At 46.0% G+C, this 20,220-nt stretch overlaps 1 protein-coding gene across 3 annotated transcripts; it reads left to right on the top strand.

Moving 5' to 3' along the window:
* Positions 1 to 2,106: 2,106 nt before the first annotated feature.
* LOC135919325 (uncharacterized) lies at positions 2,107 to 18,985 on the top strand. Of its 3 annotated transcripts, XM_065453073.2 has the most exons (8): positions 2,107 to 2,225; positions 3,261 to 3,371; positions 4,921 to 4,978; positions 8,080 to 8,171; positions 9,052 to 9,156; positions 10,419 to 10,469; positions 11,293 to 11,346; positions 17,912 to 18,985. In XM_065453073.2, exons 1-8 carry the CDS (start codon positions 2,181 to 2,183, stop codon positions 18,785 to 18,787), a joined length of 1,392 nt encoding a protein of 463 aa, XP_065309145.1. In that variant the 5' UTR covers positions 2,107 to 2,180; the 3' UTR covers positions 18,788 to 18,985. The 3 variants fall into 3 exon arrangements, with proteins under 3 accessions (XP_065309145.1, XP_065309147.1, XP_065309146.1); XM_065453075.2 differs by lacking the exon at positions 3,261 to 3,371; XM_065453074.2 differs by lacking the exon at positions 9,052 to 9,156.
* The last annotated feature ends 1,235 nt before the right edge of the window (positions 18,986 to 20,220 follow it).

The following is a 20,220-nucleotide window of genomic DNA, read 5'->3' as shown; positions in this document are numbered from 1 at the left end:
GACTAATTCCATTCGTGAATATGCCAGACACTATTTTTTGCGCCCAACCTTTGCACACGTATTCCCTACACCATCCCCTGTGTTGTAGCGTGAACCAGACACATTGCGTTATTGAAGACCCACTTACGTTTCCGACAGCTGATCGCACAGTATCTAGGCAGATGCGGTAATGACTTCGTATTCATGCGCTTCCACTGAGGAAACGTCCGGAGCGCCATCAAAAGCGCCATCTCGTTTCTCTTGATCAAACTACTCGGGCAAATGGTTCTACATTACGTGGACTGCAAAAGCTCAAAAGATGAAATTTCGCCCGACGTGCACCCTCTATGGGTCCTGGCTATGCAAGAGCTTCTTTAAATATGCATATTGGAGGCGCTGTCAAAGAAATCGAGGCCAGTACGCGCCTGTCAAATTTTCCCTCGCTTATTCAAAGAAAAGGCAGAACTCCTCCGAGAATTCAAGGTTGATGTGTCGTGGTTAGCCTCCAGGTTCTTCATGAAAACAAATCGCCTGATTGCGTCGAAAACTTTTGTACTCGACTGGGAAAACACATGACGTGTTGAATCCGTGGCGTCGGAGACGCTGCTGCGAACGTCGCTGCCTCGAACCTTACAAACCTCGTCCCTGGTGGCTCTCGGGACGTTGATATACGCCAGATGGCGCGGAAGCGGCCACCGGCGTTCGAGATCGAGCTTGTTCATGATGTCTAGCTTCCGGTTGGCGTTCAATCTGCGCTTCTGTCACGTGTTCACGGCTGTTCTCTGTGCCACGTATCGACGTTCCCGCGTCGTCCCGCCAAAAAAGTCGATGTACTACGTCGATTTTCTTACTCTCCTCCGTGTAATGACCAGATATTCCACTCAGTCGTGCAAGCTGTTCTGCAGGAGTGTGCACTCGTCTGTTGAAGTTATGAGCTCGCAGAAGGGTTCACACACCATGTCTTCATACATAGAAAAAGAAAAGGAACCGTAGGCTTATGTCACTTTGCACGATCACAGCTCAAACTATAGTGAAGCTGACCGTGAGATCGCGTGCATGCCACATCCGCAACCACGGTAAACATGGCGCCGCTTCGGCTCTCGTCATTCATAGTGGAGAGCCAAAACTAGCAGAATTTTGTAATTTCCCACAACAGCCTGCATTACGAAGCACAATCTTCACTTTGTCCGCACCATACATCGCCCGTGACATGTCCAGTAACGCACGTATATCCCATTGCGTTAGCTCCAGCGGCTCTCTTGCACGACTTTGTCATCATTTTGAACTGTCGTATTTATTTCAAATATTTGGTGGAAGTTTTCAGGATAGCGCTTTACAGCGTGTCATATCCCGGTCCCAGCTTCTCTGCAAAAGTTCTTTTTCTGACCGGTAAAAATACTGTCACTAATTCGTGAGCAGCGCGAAGCTACAATGGAAACCACGTCCGACACTGCTTAGCAGTTCAAGAAGGATTAGTCCTTTTTCAAAAATTTATAAAGTGAAGGTTTCGTTATGATCCCTCCCTGGAATTTCTTCACCATGGCTTCTGGACGCTGCTGCTGTCTTGCCCAAAAAGTCACGTTAAAAAAAAGGTAAATTAATTGCCCGATGCTGAGACTGAACTTCGGCCCTCCAGCACAGCAACCCGATCTTCTAAGCGTTAAGCTAGAATGGTACTTATACATACTTCCATAGGGCCAACGTCAACTAGCTTTGTTTATTATGATTGCAGATGCAGAGCACAGATGGGAGGGGTAGGCAATATGCTAGAGTGCACTATTTGAAATAAAGCCTCATTGCCTCAAGCGGGCTCTGTAATCTCTCTGTCGCCGTCTCATTTCCAGAGAGGTACCAATAGAAATCATCATCATGGTTGTTAGGTGCAGTCAAAGTTTGCCCGAGCAGGCGCCCGTTTCTTACCGGAACACCTAATTCTGCTAATTTTTAATGGTCTCAACACTCGTTTATTTAACATTCGGCACTTCTTATTACTGCAAGACATCTGCGTAATTAAAATCTGGTTCTTTATTATTCTTATTATTCACCTTGTTTTTCCGTCCAATTAATGGTTTAAACCCACAGCCTTCTCTCGAGGCACGCGCACATTGAACGTGCCAAAGGCAGAAGAAGAAACGACCCGAGTTTTGGCGTCACGGAACAAGCCGGCAAGCTCTCGGTTTCGCTCTGCTTCTCCTGCCGCGATGCAAGACCTGCGGTTTCTCCGCACTATTCTCTCCTTCTGCACCGTAAGTAGGCGGATCATACCAGTGCCAGGCCTATTTTTGATGATTATTGCCTATTACCAACAGCCATCCTTAGTGATGTCTCTTACGACGGTTCTCATGAGAAGCGATTATCTAAGATTTACGTGCTGCTAACCTCCTGGTCGCGGTTTCGATCCACGTTGTGGTGACAACAATTTGTTGGCGAAAGGCACGAAGGCACTTTTACTCGGATGAGCTCACGGTGAAGAACCCAATGAGATAATCAATTCATCCGGGTTCTCCCAGTGCGGCATGCCTTATGTTGTCTTCATCCATAGCTACTGGTCCAGTGGTAGCGGTAATGGATTTAAGGGGGGAAATAATTTCTGCAAGTTACATTGTGACTGCTTACATGGCTACACAGACAAGGTAACAACAAAGTAAGTTACAGCTACATATAACGAACGTCTGAAACGCTCAGAAACACCGGAATACTGGCCTACGTGCACGGAGGAAGGGAAAGAAGAAAAAAAACTGGATAGGCGCGTGGTGTCAGTCGCGTGGTAATTTTTGCTGTAGCGGCCATGTTGTCAGAGCGCAATTGCGGTTTGGTTATGGTGTGCAGTCCTCAAGCGTGTGCTGCCCAGTATAGGTCTCGTGCTGTGGCAAAGGGGTCGTGTAAGAAGGATCGCGTTACTCTCCGTGTTGTGTTCCGCTGTTTTATCTACACGGTGCTCTCCCGGCTGTTGCTGTGGCCAGGTGAGAATGGAAGAAATAAAAAGCATGAAACGAGCACGCACGCAACGCCGTGCACCAAGTATACCACGCCATGGAACAAGGACGATCTGGCAACATATTACCCGTCTCTGGTGAATCCATGCTAACGTGTCATCACACAATGAAATCGCCGTGCTTCCGAATATGTGCGATCAACTCCTTGCAGGTCAGTGTCAGCGGTGTAGTGTTCTCGCTCTTGAGAACGGACGATGCATTTGTGGCACGCAAAACAGCCATGTGGAATGATGCGAGAGAAGCGCTACCTTTGAGTAATTAAGGGACGAACCCTCCTTACCGCAGATGTGTTGTCTGTGTGCTCGAGGGGCGAAGGGAAGTGAAGGTTGGCGGATGCCGTGCAAGAGTGGACAAGGCCCGACAGAAGAACGTGTGCGCCCGCGCGCACATCGAACGGTGGGTTGTCGCACGTGTAGGTCCGGTCAACGCACTTTAGCTGCACGCATGCATACATACTTTAGCTGCACGCATACCCGACGGAGGATAGCACAGAACTTTGTTTACATGAAGGTACACTTAAAGTGAACAAATAAGTGTGGTCGTGGTCAGTGTATGTAACCGCGTATCGACGTTCTCCTCTGCTGGACTCTTCGCCGCCGCACTGTGGCTCGTCACAACGCCACCGCACTCACGCCCGGAAGTTGAATAAAGCAAAACGATTCCTGTTAAGCCACGACAGGCATACGTGTTTGTTCTCATAAACTGCAGGTGGGCTAGCCATAAGGCCTGATATACCTAAGGTGTCCTGCCGCTCATCGTCAGTGTACTCTTGCAGTGCGGTGAGAATGCACAGATTTGTTTTCAGAAAAGCCGGCAAAAGTGTCGGGAACTGACCACTCTCACCGTCTACCTTGCGGAGTTCGTTACGAACTCCTTTCAATGCTACAACGCAATACTCGGACGACATTACTTGGGCAACGGTGTCCCGATAGTTAACACCGCGATCGGATCCGTTGGTCGGATCGCTGTGTAGGGTGTGCGCACGCCATGCCATCTCCCGGCATCACTGAGTTTAACAAAGAGTGACGTCAGGTCTTCTCCTCTGTTTTTCCTTCCACCATGCCTACGTGTGTCCCAAACTACACCAAGGCTTGCTGGCGAACAACGCAGGGATCGCTCTTACACAAGGGGCGCTAGAAATGTACCGGATCGTGGTTTACGAATGCGTAAAAAATTAATCTTTATGTTTTATTCACCTTTGTGTTACCTTCGAACTTTGTTTTGTAGTGAACGAAGCTGTAAATACTCATATGTGTTGCACAGCCCACCAAGCAGTGTACATAGAGGTGTACACGTTAAGAATTGTCAAGAAACTTTTATTGAGGGTCACTCTCAGAAATGCCGTCTTCCTTAACAGAAGTGCGAACCGCATACACCATGACTGAACTTATAGAGTTGAAATTCATGCGTTCTTTTATTATTGTATACAGCATACGAGTATCAATTTTGAAATGCTGCCATTAAGTATCGTAAGTGTGTAGAGATGTGTCTATCAAATATTTATCCACGCTTTAATTCAGAGCTTGAAAATTTGCAATAATGGCTTGGCATGTATCATTGGATGTGTCTTGTACTTGGTTTTTACTATTTGCTAAAGATATTGAAGATCACAAATTTATGCAGATGGTTTCCTCTTTGTTGTCTTCTTTGTTAGTTGTTAAATTCAGCCCTGCAAGGCTGAACTTGACATCCGTAAAGTTAACTAACTTTTTCAATTTTTCGATCAGGCAGCCTTTCATTTTTGATGGAAAATAGGTAAATTCAAATTCAAAATTCATTTACCATCAAGCCTTGGCGTAGCTAATAGCAGCGTTGGATCAAATAAGTCAACCCTGTCAGTCAGACAAATTGAACAGGTAGATAAATAAACCTATTGCATTTAATACATTCGTGCTGACGAGCATTCTTAACAGCCTAAGGATACATTTCTGTTGTTTCATTGCAGGCGTGCAACACTATTTTGGTCGTTGGAAGAATCAATTCTCTCAGTAAGGGATTCAACAGTGAGTAATTAATGTTCCATACAAAATCTGTGCACCTTGCTATTCCGCACGTCCTTAGGCATATTTTTTTACGACTTAAATCACTCAATTCTATGCTATCAGAGCTTACTTTGCTTCCTCCTACACTGCTGGCACTATTCAAAGTCTTCACGACGATTTTGTGTCAATTTATACTCATCTTTAGCAGAGTATAGCTTCAAATGCAAGGAAGTGGTTTTGTTTGCTATGCCGATATTTATTTTCAACCAGTATGGAGGGCGCAGATATAAGAAAAGTGCGAAAGCTGCGGTCTTCACTGGAGCTTTTGTCCTTAAATAACCCTTTTAAATAAACGACACCATCCGAAGAGCAAGTCGATATGTCGACGTATGCTTCCAAGATGACTCCTGTGTGTACCTAAATAGCTAATTCATTTATTGGTTAGCAGAAGAGAGCAGGCCACTGTTTTTGCCCTACTAGGACCGGAACGCACATCATGAGAAAGAACATCTACACGTTGAGCTTAAGGTGCAATTTGGTGCCAGCTTTGCATGAAGGTACCGTGTTTTCTGGACTATAGACCATTTGCACGGCATCATGGCGAGCCCGTGGGCGCCGCCATCTTTGATCACGGGGTGGCGCGTCCATGTCTTGCCTCAGCTGCCTCCGTTGCCTCCGCCTTTACAATCGATGTGCATGATGCCGGTGCGGCACAGCAAACATCTGTTTCGGTGGAAATCTTAGGCGGCGCCTGAGTGCACGACACGAAGCTTTTGCGACCAGAGCTTCAGATGACGTGCACGCGCTTTCGGAACTCATTACGCCACGTTCAAACGGCGCGAGCCGCCTATACGGCACTTGTACTAAGAGCAGGAGTAGAAATATATTTCAAGCTGCCCAAACTTTCCGCTAAGGTCATTGTATTTTGCTCTTCGTTCTTCATTAGCCAATCACCTTGAAGCAATAGTTTCTTATGTTTCTGACTCAGCGACCTTTCTCGCTGCGCTCACTGTCTGATTATTTTCTGCCTAATCACCCGAGGGTGTACTGAGTTCCGGTAGGTTTGCTCTTGCCGCACACGAGGTGTGGGAAGTAAATGTTCTGTATTTTGTAATAGCTTGTAACAAAGATGTGTTATCTTTAGTCACTCGTTTAGAATCATTCGTGTGCATTCCTTGTAGACGGCGTCTCATATTCTTCGGCGCATTGATTCAAATGTGCGTTATTCACATATCCTTGATGCTTTGGCGATAAACTGTGCGTAAGCTTGCGTGGATAGTTGGGTGCATGTGTATAGATAACGTGCGAGAAACTTACTACACCAGGAAGCGGCGCAATTTACTTTGTCACTGTGCGACGAGAGGTATACTCAGTCTTCACGACGTTCCGGGGATGAAGTCTTTTCTTTAGAGGTTAGCAATGCAACGCTGGTGAACGAGTGAATTTTGTTGTCGTTTAACAAAAGTGTGCACCGCGAAGAGCCCACAACAAATGCAGTACTTGTGTAGCTAGGGTCCCTGAACTTGGCCATGGCCATGTTCTCTGTGTGCACACAGAGTACAGAGTACAGAGTACAGAGTGTGCACACAGGCACCTTCTGCACACGTCTTCCCTATACCGTTACACGTGTTGCAATATGAGTGCAACACAGTGCGTTAGCGAAAACCCAGTTACATTTCCCACGGCTAATCGCGCAGTATCTGGGACGACGCGGTAATAGAGAGTTTTAGAATAGGGGCCCCAAACGTTTTGGGGCCCAAAAGGATTAGCGTCGAAGCCACTGCGCATGCGCGAGACGCTAATTGGGTTTTACGTTGGGCACATTATTTCACTGATTTAGCGGGAGACCTAAGAATGGCCCCACAAGGATTCCGTAAATAATCATGGCGGCATCCATTGAAGCGACGGCTCTAACCTACCACCAAACTGGGTTCGATTCGTGGTAACGCGTGAAGTTCGCAAGCTAGGAGAAGTGACTGCGGTTATCGCTTTCTCTCAACTAGCGTGTGTTATAAAGATTGATTAATAAGACGCCGCGGATTCCGAATTCGATTGTAGATTTTATGGCTCCTAGCCCTAAAACTGCTTAGCTTGGCTGGTGAAGGCACGTAAAGTTGGTTACTCAAAACTAAGGACAATCAATTGCTTGCTGCTTACAAAATAACCTCTAAATAAGCTCTAAATTGTAATTAAACGCGAATACAGGAAAGTCAAAATTACTATTCTTTTCAGGAAATGGTATATTTTATTTAATTATTTCTAATAGCTTTTCTTTCACGCCGTAGTGGCACTGTCAGCGCAAGACGCTATGCGCAAACACAAAGCTCTTTTCTAAAACTCTTCAGTCCTGCATGCCCCAACGCTAACACCCGCGACGCTCTTTGGGGCCCCAAACTATTGGGACCCCTATTCTAAAACTCTCTAATGACTTCGTATTCGTGCGCTTTACCTGAGGCAACCTCGGGAGCGCCACCGCTAGCGCCATCTCGTTCCTCTAGAGCAAACTGCTCAGGGAAAAGGGTCACGTGGACTATAAAAGCTTAAAATATGAAATTTCGCGTGATGTGCACTCTCTTTAGGTCCGGGCTACTACGGTGTTTATATATATATATATATATATATATATATATATATATATATATATATATATATATATATATATATATATATATATATATATATATATATATATATATATATATATATATATATATAACCCGAAACGCCCTCGAAGAAAACGAAGCCAGTCCGCGCCTGTCAAATTTTGCCTCGTTAACTCACAGTAACGTAAGAATGTCTCCAAGAATTCGAGGTTGATATGTCGTGGTGCGCCAGGTTCACGAAATTACCTAAGTGATGAGCAGCCGTTCTTCGAATGCGATATGTCTGACTTCTTTTATTCTGACACCCACACAAAAAGTTATTTTGAGTGGTATTAAAATTGGCCGCTACAAGTAGTGTAATCAAGCACTTATGCTTTTCTACTCCTTGATAATAAGATTTCTGCTCAGCTACTGCACAGTGGTGACTCCTCTTTTCGACTAAATTCACGCCAAGTGAAACACTGTGGTGTCATTTACCCGAGCACCTGCTCCCCCTTCATTGCTCCTCTTTTCATACAGAGGAAAAAGCCATCCGCCACATTATCTATGGCGTCGGAACTGCCCTCGACCTAGTCAGCGACGTAACCATGCTCCATGCGTTGAGAAACCCGGTACGTGAACAGCGTCAGCTCTCGTTTCCAGATTTGTCTCTTGATTAGAATTTTCGGGGATTGCAAACAACACTGCCGGATAATCGCATCGGGCGTCATGTGTTTTCCGAAACGCACTTAGTAGCCAATGTCCTCAGACAGCGGTTCTCGGTTATTGAAGTGTCGGAATTTACAGCCTTGAGCGACATTGGGACTATAGAGGGAGATGTCTCCGGAAATGAATTACCAGGCGCACTTTGAAAAAGCGACGATATAGCTCATGGAGTGCATAATTATGATGTCACGGCTCAAAATTAACATGTACAGCATAGCGCGCCAGCCCTAGTGCGATGGCATCCGATACGAGGTGGTGCCTGTTTCTGGCTTGCACGCTTCACTTGTGAGTGCAGGAGGGAAATCGCTAAACACCACGTTCTCCCACGTGGTGATGGAATACAGTTGGTACGGATTCACTATAGCTGCAAATTTCACTCACTCAACCTACCTTCGGCTACCGCATTAAGGTGATGCGTCTTTATGACGCCACATGACGTACACGAATTCGATGCGGTAACCATGACAGACGACAGACGCCAGTGTCGAATTCAAGTAAGCTCGGCAACAGAGAGCTAAATTGAAACATTGAGCGCGTTAGGGTGCGTTTTGTTTCACCGTTAGCAAATCCGTCGCACAAAAGGAGAGGCTATGTTGTGTCTATTCATTTCGTTATTGTTGAAACCGAGCTGCATATCTTCGGAATACATGTGTCTGGCCGCATCACTGCACCATCCACGCAGTTCCATTTGTCAGGCGAAGGTGTTTGCCCCACATGCCAGGACTGCTTTGAGGAGCGCCCTTGTATGACTGCTGATTCTTGTCGTCAATTCTGTTGCAAACGCAGAGTCAGGCAAAGCAGAAGTTTCGACTGTTCCTCATCTGGAACACCTTGTCTACCTGTGGCTTCTACGTCACGGACTTGTTCCTGACTTTTTTAGCCAGCAAGCACGTAAGAGGCCACTGTTCACCTAAGCTGGAACACATCTATGGTCAAGCTTACCTTGTCGTGCAAACCTTAATTTTTGTTATTTGACAAAACGTGCAGACACTTCCTTATGTGTTGTCGATGCAGGTTGTTCCTGCTATGAAAGGAAAAAAATAATTAATACAATATACGATTATGGGAACAACGGTGTTCAGTTATAAGCTTTCATCCGCCTTTGGCATAACATTTCTGCACTCAAAATCTGGCTAACCACAAGGAATCAATAAAAGCTTTTGAATAATTTAGTTAAGGACAGGACTTCCAATTGGAACATTCTTATTGAATCAGGAAACATCCCGTTCCATTGTTGACAGTAGGCTATCCCTTGTCGGTGCATTACTTTCAGCACGTGCAACACTAAAAAATGTCGCGTGAATGCCTAAGTGATTTAGTTCCTACGAATCACCGCTGTGATCTCTGGTGTCTCGACGGGGCCATACTCGTGATCATGCGGCACATTTTCTATTTCGCGCTCAACGCGCATTGTGTGGAAAATAATTTCAGAGGACATAATGCGCTGAAAGCCATGGAGTGGCATCTTTTAAGACACGATAATACGTTTCCCGCGTGAATTCAAGCCATAACTCAGTATAACAAAAGGCTGGTAAATTATGGTTAATAATATATACGGGTAATTAGTACACAAAATTATCTCGGTGGTGGAAAAGGACGTTTGAGCGCACACCGCAGGTGTCATAATCGCATATGGTGCCATAGTTTGTAAAATTTTGGTTAACGATAGTTTAAATACCTACTCATCATCATCATCATCACTGCCACCACCACTACCACCATGAGATGCTAGGACCAAATTTTGGCCGCGGCGCAAGAATTAGGATTTATTACTTAAGTTAATTAATTGCTTAAGGTGCTTAACGATCTGACCTTAATCAGTGTGCGTATGAGACTGCGCTCCATATGACCAATTCCGTGCAGTACAGTGAAAGCTGTTGGACACGTCCAGAAACGAGATCCAGAAGAAGGGCTCCTCCATTGTACGCGCGTTTGATCGCTCGACGCCAACTGCACGGAAGCTTCACGTAAGGATTACTCAAGTACAATGGGCGAGCCCTCCTTCCTTCTCTCGAATCTGTGGCTGGCTCTCGTTGTCAACGATCTGCTGACAAGAGCGCTCTACTACGCTGCATGAAGTGCCAGGAGGTCATTCGTGTTACATGTGAAGCTGCAACGATTGTTGTTTTTTTTTTGCACTTTCTTCTGTTTAGAAAAAACTTGAAAAAGACGAGTTGCGAGACAAGGACGAAAAATCGTTTCGAGTAAGTGCTACAAATGACGCCGTTGCTTCTCTCATTTATTGTGGCGATCTCGCGAGACAACTAACCGACAAACAATGAATAATGTACCAGACCTGTTAACGCGAACATTGACGACGAAAACGCGACGCAAATGACGAGCAGGGAAATTGCTTTCAATGTCAATCATCATCTTATGCGGAGTGGTGCGAAATATATGTTTGTAATACGATCAAAGCAACACTGCACGCCTGGAGAATGCCACTCATGAACGGACCGCAAAGCTCGGCGCTGCATCTTCTTGGAGCTTAAAGCGGTAATGACAGCAATACCGAAACTGTCTGCAGAAAAGCTATTACAGATTATTATTTAGGGTACTCTGACGCTTGCAGAACCTTTCTTTTCGGTTACAGGTTTAGGACCTTCATTTAACGCAAAAAAAAAAGAATTATCGAAAATATCCCGTCAATGTACCCCTTCACATGTTTGTTTGAGTTACACTGGAGGTCTGATTACGTTGATTCAGTTATCTTTTCAGAAGGACATTCCGCGGACATTCCGTGAAATAAGGAATTACTTTCCCGTGCCTTTTTTTTAAATGGCCGTCGCATAGACAAACCGAAGTAGGCGCTAAAATTAGGATGAGTGACATTGTGAGCAATGATAGTTGTAAAATTTGGGTTGCCCTGCGAGCTTTCTCGTAGATGGCTTTTGTAGTTACTTAAGCTTTGCGCGTTAGAGCATTATGCCATCTAACTAACGCTTTCTCTGCGTACTTGGTTCAGCTGTGCTCAGCGCTTATAATTTCATTTCCTTTTTCCCCTTCCTTGTTCCTCTAATTTTTCAGACCCAAATTTTCTTCATCGCCGCAGGAATCTACACTGTGATCTTTCTTGTAAAGGTAAGACTGCAATGTACTTTATCCGGTTTATGTTTGCCTAAAACATTTCTCTTCATGGTTGGTCAGCTTATCCTGGAGCTTTTACGCACAATGAGAGCATACGTCTAGACGGGGTGGAAGCAATGGTAGCATCTGAAACCTTAAGCCCGAGCTGTATATCAGGGTGGCCACGTTGCTACGCTCAAATTTTCGGGGATCCGTCGCGTAGAATGGCCTGGAAAGCATTACATGTGGTGTGACCAAGATGTCTGAGACCGCGATTATGCAACCTACTTTTACCACACCGCCGCTCGTGTGCGCCGCTGGGGTTCCTTGTAGCGCGACCAGATGGCGCTCGCAGCCGTGCATTCCGGAATTTCCGGACTAGTTTTGAAGTGAGGGAAGCTCGCAGTAAAACTGAGCATGAAAAACGGCTCAGGAATATGGAAGAAAGTAAATGGGCTGGGAAACTGTTCAGGTATCTGTACAGGAAAACATTGATTCACAGTGAAGGAAAAGAACTAGGAAGCTTACCAGCAAGTATGCGGCCTGTAGGGTGGGCAACACACCAACAAAGAAGGTCAAGTGCAAAGTCAGAGAGGCTGAAATAATCTCATGGGTGGCGGCAATGGAAAAGAAACCTGCCATGAGTAACTACTTAAGAGGAAAAAAAGAAATCAGGAAAGAAACAATTCATGATAACTCAAATGGAAGCCCACAACTTTTCGAAGTGAGATCGGGATGCCTTATAACAGGCATCTATAAAGCGAGATTTAAGAAGGAAGAAGAAGCATGTTGTTGCTGCGGTAAAGCTAGGGAAGCTATTGAGCATGTTTTATTAGAATGTGAAGACATCTGCCCAGCGGTCGATTTAGGCACCACTGGCCTCCTTGAAGCCCTTGGGTTCAGCGAGAGCAGTGGGAAAACAAACATGTCCGCAATAGGCATTAGTAAGAGGCCATTGGAAGATTGGTGGAAGAAAATTAAGGAAACGACATAAGACGGAGACGTACAAAACACAGTTCGCGATAGGGGATCAGAAACATTGGGTGTCGTAGTTCATTTTTTTTTCTTTTTTATTGTTTAACCTAAGTAGGACATTAGGCAGTATAACACCAAGAGCTTGGTGGCGCAACGCACCACCCCGTTCCAAAGAGGTCGCTCATAGCATCCATCCATCCATCCATCCATCCATCCATCCATCCATCCATCCATCCATCCATCCATCCATCCATCCGTCCGTCCATCCATCCATCCATCCATCCATCCATCCATCCATCCATCCATCCATCCATCCATCCATCCATCCATCCATCCATCCATATCCATCCATATCCATCCATCCATCCATCCATCCATCCATCCATCCATCCATCCATCCATCCATCCATCCATCCATCCATCCATCCATCCATCCATCCATCCATCCATCCATCCATCCAATCCATCCATCCATCCATCCATCCATATCCATCCATATCCATCCATCCATCCATCCATCCATCCATCCATCCATCCATCCATCCATCCATCCATCCATACATCCAATCCATCCATCCATCCATCCATCCATCCATCCATCCATCCATCCATCCATCCATCCATCCATCCATCCATCCATCCATCCATCCATCCATCCATCCATCCATCCATCCATCCATCCATCCGTCCATCCATCCATCCATCCATCCAGGGCGGACACTGAGTTCTGTCGTGGAGGAAGCAAAAGCGAAGCTCGCAGAAAATGCCCACGTACGCAATCTTGTCGTAGTAGCAGGTGGCACGCACGCACACAGGATATTTTCTCGGGGGGGGGGGGGGGGGTGTTGGGGGGGGGGCAACCCAACGTAACGTTTCTATGCAAATGGGGGGGGGGGTACCTTTGCAAGTAGAATTGTTAATAACACCCACCATTCGCCATAAAGACACGTAAACCCGCAAAAGAGAAGTGAAAAAGGTGTATCTCACAGGTACACCTGTGAGATACACCTGTCCTTTACTAAACCAACAAGGAACCACATCAAATGGACTTGCGCAGGAAAGAAGCGCAAGAAGAACACTGCCAAGAAAAATTAAACAAGCGAAAGTGTAAAATAAAGATCTCTATGGTAGCATACTACTTAAAAAAAAAACAGCATTTGACAACCAAGGCACGCGGCCCACTCGGGGTTCTGTTACTCCGCCAGCCAATCACAGAAGCAAACACAATCGTCGTCATTCGGTGTTTTCAAAATGGCGTCGTACTTGATACCTCCGGAGCGTCTGCTATTCCTGAAGAGTCTTTTCATCGACAGAAGCAATGAGGTGCGCAAGAGACATGGGCAAAGTGTATGGAGTCCGAGCATTTCACTCTTTTAAAGTCTACCTGCCATGGTTACTTAGTGGCTATGATGTTGGGCTGCGACGCGCGAGGTCGCGGGATCGAATCGCAATCCCGGCCACGGCGGCCGCATTTTCGATTGGGGCGAAATGCGAAAGCACCGCATGTACTTAGATTCAGGTGCACGTTAAAGTACCCCAGGTGGTCCGAATTTCCGGAGACCTATACTACGACATGCCTCATGGTTTCGGCACGTAAAACTGTATAATAATAAATAAATCTTCAAAAGACTGCGGTACAGTTCATTTCACTACTGAGCCCGCTTTACTCATGAAACATCACTGCCTACTGAAATGCATTTTGACAATATACTGCATAGTTGCAGCGAAGCAAGTAATTTATTTCAATTCAATAAAAATTTACGCATTCGCCATTGCACTATAATAGGCGAGGGAAAACATATAAGTTTACGGGCTTATGATTTTATTTTTTTGGTTGTCGCCTGATTAGGGTAACAGGAAAGCTTTGAAGTACGAAATATTTGCAGCCTCGCGGAGGAACAGTGGCTGGCGGTTATGAGGGCGTACGGGGCTTCACTGTAGACTTGAGTTGTATCCGACTATAGCAGCGCTTTTGAATTAGCTCTGGTAGAATCACAGAGGAATATCCATTTGCAGAAAAATCACAGTTGTTTTGGATCCCTCGTTTGCTGCTCTCCTAAGTTAAGTGCCACAACCGACTCATATTGTTATTTGTAAAGTTGCGTAACGATGCGTGTCCGTCACTCCCATACAACCGTATAGAGCGCAGGACGCTGTGGTTCTAGACGTACTGCGTCCACCGCGGAAGGTTAGAAAATACACCTACACATAAGCACAGCAGAGAAGTGGCTGCGTCAGATGGCTCGACTGATAACTGTAGAAGCGTCTTCAAAACACATGGAAGTGTTGTCCACTTCCGGCGGCGTTTCCCCTACTTCCTTTTTAAATAAAAAGATGTTGATCCAGAAAGATTTTCAAAAACAATGGTTAAATTTGTTAATATTCGCTTTTTCTTTCTGTCAGGCTGTTGCCTTGGCTCTCTCCCTTAGTATATCGCTTAATTTCTCAACTCCTTGTGACTCTTGTTTCCCGTTGCCAATGTTGCACGAAAAATGTGCTGTACAATTATGGACATATACCAGACGAGGTAACGGGTGACAGTGATATTACTTAAGGGTTTAAGAGGAAGCTTTAGCTCGGGGGCTCCTATCTATACACATGTAAAAGGACAATTCGTTTAACTCGGCAACCGCGGCACCAAATCTGACGAGGTTTGTTGCATTTCAAAGAGAAACTTACGATCTCGTGACTGTTGGTTTCCAATTCTTTATTTTTGTCGCCAATACATACATACATACATACATACATACATACATACATACATACATACATACATACATACATACATACATACATACATACATACATACATACATACATGCATGCATACATACATACATACATACATACATACATACATACATACATACATACATACATACATACATACATACATACATACATACATACATACATACATACATACATACATACATACATACATACATACATACCCGCCTACATACACCATCCATCCATCCATCCATCCATCCATCCATCCATCCATCCATCCATCCATCCATCCATCTATCCAGCGCGGACACTGAGTTCTGTCGTGGAGTAAGCAAAAGGGAAGCTCGCAGAAAACGCCCATGTATGCAGCCTTGTCATAATAGCAGGTGGGCTACTAAACTACGACTCCACTGGTTGGTTGCACTGGCTGGTTACACTGTTGCTTCTTTAGGGGGCCCATGGGCGCTCACAAGGCCAGACTAGGTAGTATTAAAGAAGATCCCCTAGGGGAACCTCAGAATAGCATCGCCGTCAATAACAGAAAAGGGAAGAAAACAACAAAGAGAGCTCGCCATGCAATAGCCTACATAAACATGCAGGGTGACAGAAGAAAGGAAAAGTGGGTAGATGCTGAGGAGCAGTTACACAGAGAACAAATAAGGGTGTATGCAGTTACAGAAACGCACCTTAGAGACTCGGAAGAGCCGCCAATGATAGAGAATTATGTTTAAGAAGGGTGCAACAGAACTAAGTCGGAAAGAAAGGGAGGGGGACTCGGAATGCTCATGCATCAGGGAGCCAAATGGAAAAGAGTAAATTCCAAATGTCCAGAGCATCTTTAGTTATCAGATACAATGAGTGGGGAAAAATTGGCTGGGCGTTACGTATTTGTGGACCGGAAATAATACCACAGAGAAGAATAAAAAGTTAGTGGAATGCATAAGCGTTGATATTAAGGGTTTCGGGAATGGTGCTGAAATTATCCTATTAGGTGACATGAATGCCCACATACAGGATTTAGATGGCTGTACCGACAAGAACGGGAAGTCAATGCTAGACCTTTGTGAGCAACATAACCCCGTTATCGTGTACACAGGGCCTAAGTGTGAAGGACAGACCACGTGGGAAGAGGGAAACCGGCAATCAACCATTGATTACTGTCTGACGACAGAAGGAATTCATGATAAGCTGAGAGAAATGGCCATTGATGAGGAATGGTATAGCAGCATAGGGAGTGACCATAAGCGCATCATTTTGAAAATGGGATATGCAGTTGGAAAGGAAAGCAAGGAGCGCAATATGGCCTGTCCAAACTTGAACACTAAACAAATAACAAATATAGTCGCAAGAATCGAAGCTGAACTTGGCAAATGGCCAAACAAAAGCTGTGGATATAGTGAACTTCTAGGTGTAATAGCTACCGAAATACGGAAAGACAAGCAATATGCTCGTTGGAAAAGAAGAAAAGATACCCAAAACATGGTGCAACAGGGAGAAGCGATCACCGAACGACAAAAAGCAGGCCGAGAGCACAAGCAGGCAAATAAGCGCAGTTGGCGCACGATTAAGTAGCCAGAAAATGGGAAATATAGTGGGAAAAACATCTGTGGTTCAAGTACTCGTTCAAGGAAAGATAAAAGGTGAAAGTGAACGTTGGTTGTCAGAAATACGTGAGAAAATGAAGGCCGCACCCAGAATATTTTGGAACCACATAAACTAACATTATTATTAACATAACATTATTAGGCAGGAAGTCTAGAACGATACATCATATCCTACACCAAAATAGGAACGCGGTATTGGAGAATCCATCCATCCATCCATCCATCCATCTCTCTTAGGCTCCGTCATACGCAGCAGTGGTGGCACCAAATAAAAAGAGCTTTAGCATCAGTGGGAGGCGCGCGAAGCGTGGGCTGTAGGGTTCCTCGGAGCACCAGCAGATGGCGCCCACCTGCGCGCATGCGCGGCAGCGGCAGCGTCGGCCAGAAACCTCGCCTCGAACCAGAAATCTCGCCTTCGCGAATGGCGTTCGCCGCAAACGTTTCCCGGTAATGATTACAGTTGCATACGCTGCACTTGACGGGAAGCGGAAACTATAGCGTACGAAGCAAGTAGTGAAGTAGAGGCTGTTGAAATGTCTTAGGCTAATAATTAGGTAAAGTGCCTGAGAGTGTAACCATGTGAATAATTTCATGCTACTTGACAATGTGTAATCGTTCTAGTTGTCGTTTACAGCTTCGCTGTCCAACCACCTTCATAGCGAAGGCTGGAGTCAAATTTCTTTATTCATACGGATGGTTACAGCAATGCCGCTGCTGCCATCCTGCTGACATTGCAGCAACGCGCACGCGCGTCTTGCGAGCGGAGGGTTAGAGGGTAAGGATAGTAGGTTAATCCCACGAAGTGTTTGGCTGCAAAAGAGACGAAGCCAAGCGGACGCGCAGCGTCACGCTCCGCTCAGTTGACTTTGCAGCGGAGTCACGAAGGCCAGCGTTCGTGCTGAGCAGCCGTGTGGATACCTCACCGTGGTGCGACAGAGTGGTCTTAGCGGAAATCATTGTGTGCACGCTATGTATACGGAGGAAAGTGTCGAGTAGGCGCTGGTCTTTCGGTTTTCAAGATCATTGAAACGGCTAAGGTTCCCTCGAATGTATGCTAGCATCAGCGAGGCCGCCAGAACTTGAATCGGGGAGTGTGACAATTTGGGCACGGAAAGCACTTAAATATTCAGTCGCAGCAGGCACCTTGGTTCACACAAGCGGACGCTTGGTCTACGACGCTTGGTTCAACAAGCGTCGTAGACATCTCGTGTACATACGTGTACTGCAATGAAGCCGCTTGCAACGTTGTCTGTGTCGCTCCATTCCAGGTCTGTATCCTGTACGCTTTGTACCAGGTCTACCAGAACTACGATCGCCTAGCGGCCTACGAAGAACAAAACCGCGCTCCGCAGCCCGGAATATTCACCAATGCGCCGCCTGTCGCGTACCCGTTCCAACCCGGAAGCCAATCCGGGGTTCCGGTCATGCCTACCGGGCCAGCGTTGCTCGCGGCTCCCGCGTCGGGTGGATACCCAAAAATGACTCCGGGCCCGGCGGGCGTTACCAGTACCAGGCCTGCTCGGTCAGGGATGCCGCGATCATCAGGACACCCGCACCATGCAGCCGTTCAGAAACCTCACCTGCCAGAACAGCAGCAACCAGCTCCTTCCACGCAGCCCCAGTTTATTTCTTCCAGTGGAATAGTGCACGTGCCTTACTGCTCCGCAACCCAGCCCCAACTGACGGTGGACCAACCAGCGATGGGCCAGGGCGCGATTGCCGAAGCGACAGCGACGGAAGCCGAGGACACCGAATGTCCTCCGCGTAAAACGGGAACGCCGGAAGCGCCGTCATCTGGTCCATGTACTCCTAACCAAGCGAATTCAAAACAAGAAGCGCAAGCCGAGAGAAAGCCGGCCACAGCGGCGACTTCCCATGTTAAGGTACCCGATGCTGCGGGCTCGCGGCCGTCGCCGTCTGCCCAAGCAGCGCGGACTCTATCAACGATCAATGGAAATACACGGATTCAAAACGTTGCAAAGGCTGCATCCACCGGTTCCGTGCATGTCTCGGGTGCCGCGTCTAAAGAGACGCTGCCGGGTCATAAACCTCGCCGAACTTCTTCACGGCGAAGCATGGCGGCCCGATCAGTGCCGAAATTCTTAACAGCGAAGCACGGCGGCCGGATCTGCGCTGAAATCTGACCAGTGGCGGCCAGATTTTGCAGATGCCTAGCGACCATCGGGCCGAGCTGCCGTACGTAAACGCCGGCTGAATGCCACGAAGTGACATCTGCGACGGCGGGAGAAATGAAATGCCGCAGTGTGCGGTGCCCTTGCCACCCGTCGGCGAGTTACTACTTTTTATCCGGTGCACAGTAAATGATATGCATATCTGACTAATCTTGGGTACTTCATAAAATTAATAATTTTCAGGATTCCTGAGCCCGTGCACAAAAAGAAAAAAAAAGCTCGTGCATTAGAATTGTTCGTAATAGTTAAGGGCAGCTTATGTGGCCAATCACAAAGAGCACTTTGCGAACGAAAATAATTTGAATTCGGCCCCCGATTACATCTAGTGCGCTACATCTAGGGTTTCACAAGGGTGGCGTTGACACTTCGTCGCTTAATCGCGTTTAAAAGATGTTTCGCCGGAATGCCTCGCATGATGCAGCGGAGAGGTGTATATTCGCGTGATGGCAGTAAAAATGCACTATTGTTGCGCCTACTTTTTCAACAAACCGTCATTATATGCGAAGAAGCGCGAAAGTAACTGGAACGCCCATGTATTTCGTTGCGCACTCTGGGAATGAATCTCTGTACATTGGTGCCATTATAAATATTTGTGCCAAGGGGATGCATAAGCCTTGCGAACTCATCACCTACTGTTCGTAAATTGCAATATACGGCGTAACGTAATTACCAGAAAATTAATTAGCAGTTTTTTGTTCTCCAGCTTATTACAGATTTCGATTTCTCGTGCAAGTAATGTCCACCTCCTTGAATAAAGCAGCACAACGACAAGAATTATGCCATATGCCACAGGCGGTTTGAAAAAAAAAGTTCTATGTAGTCTAAAAGAAAAATAACCTGGTATAGTAAATATGAACAAAAGAAGCTTCAAATAAACGCATGAGTATACATGTGTGATGCAGTTACCGCAGCAATGAGCTTGCGTATTTATTGTCTGTTATTCAATGTGTCAAGTCCTCCGGAACATTAGGCTTTACGTTGGCCGCCCTGAGCATCGTGTGCCGTACATTCTGAGTACCCGGTCACCCCTACAGAACGTCATGAATGTCCGCCGTAAGCACAGGAGGCGGGCACTTAGTAGCAGAGTTGCGGAGTGGGAACTGCGGTGTTGGAATGATTCCGGAATGATTCCGGAATGATTCCACATTTTGAGCCCCCTGCAATGAAATGATGGTACTTGTCAGACAGACGGAATGAATATTAAATTGGAGCTTCAGATTCCCGAATGGAGATGGAATGGAATCGGTTCATATTCTCAGAGCGCTAAAAGTTGATATTAAGCGAGTCTGAAAAACAAGTAAATTTGCTGATTAGACTGAACTAATTTATGCTTTTCGAACATATTACATTTCTAAATTTGGACTCAATACAGCTCTCTCAATTTA

The sequence above is a fragment of the Dermacentor albipictus genome, chromosome 2, assembly GCF_038994185.2.
Source record: "Dermacentor albipictus isolate Rhodes 1998 colony chromosome 2, USDA_Dalb.pri_finalv2, whole genome shotgun sequence".
NCBI lineage: Eukaryota > Metazoa > Arthropoda > Arachnida > Ixodida > Ixodidae > Dermacentor > Dermacentor albipictus.
This window is presented reverse-complemented; position numbering and strand designations above follow the sequence as displayed.

Excerpts from the sequence above, each read along its gene's own strand:
- LOC135919325 (XM_065453073.2), top strand. The coding sequence starts at position 2,181 with ATGCAAGACCTGCGGTTTCTCCGCACTATTCTCTCCTTCTGCACC. Across the intron at positions 2,226-3,260 it reads CTATTCTCTCCTTCTGCACC|ATGTGTTGTCTGTGTGCTCG; the intron begins GTAAGTAGGCGG and ends TCCTTACCGCAG. Across the intron at positions 4,979-8,079 it reads TCTCAGTAAGGGATTCAACA|AGGAAAAAGCCATCCGCCAC; the intron begins GTGAGTAATTAA and ends CTTTTCATACAG.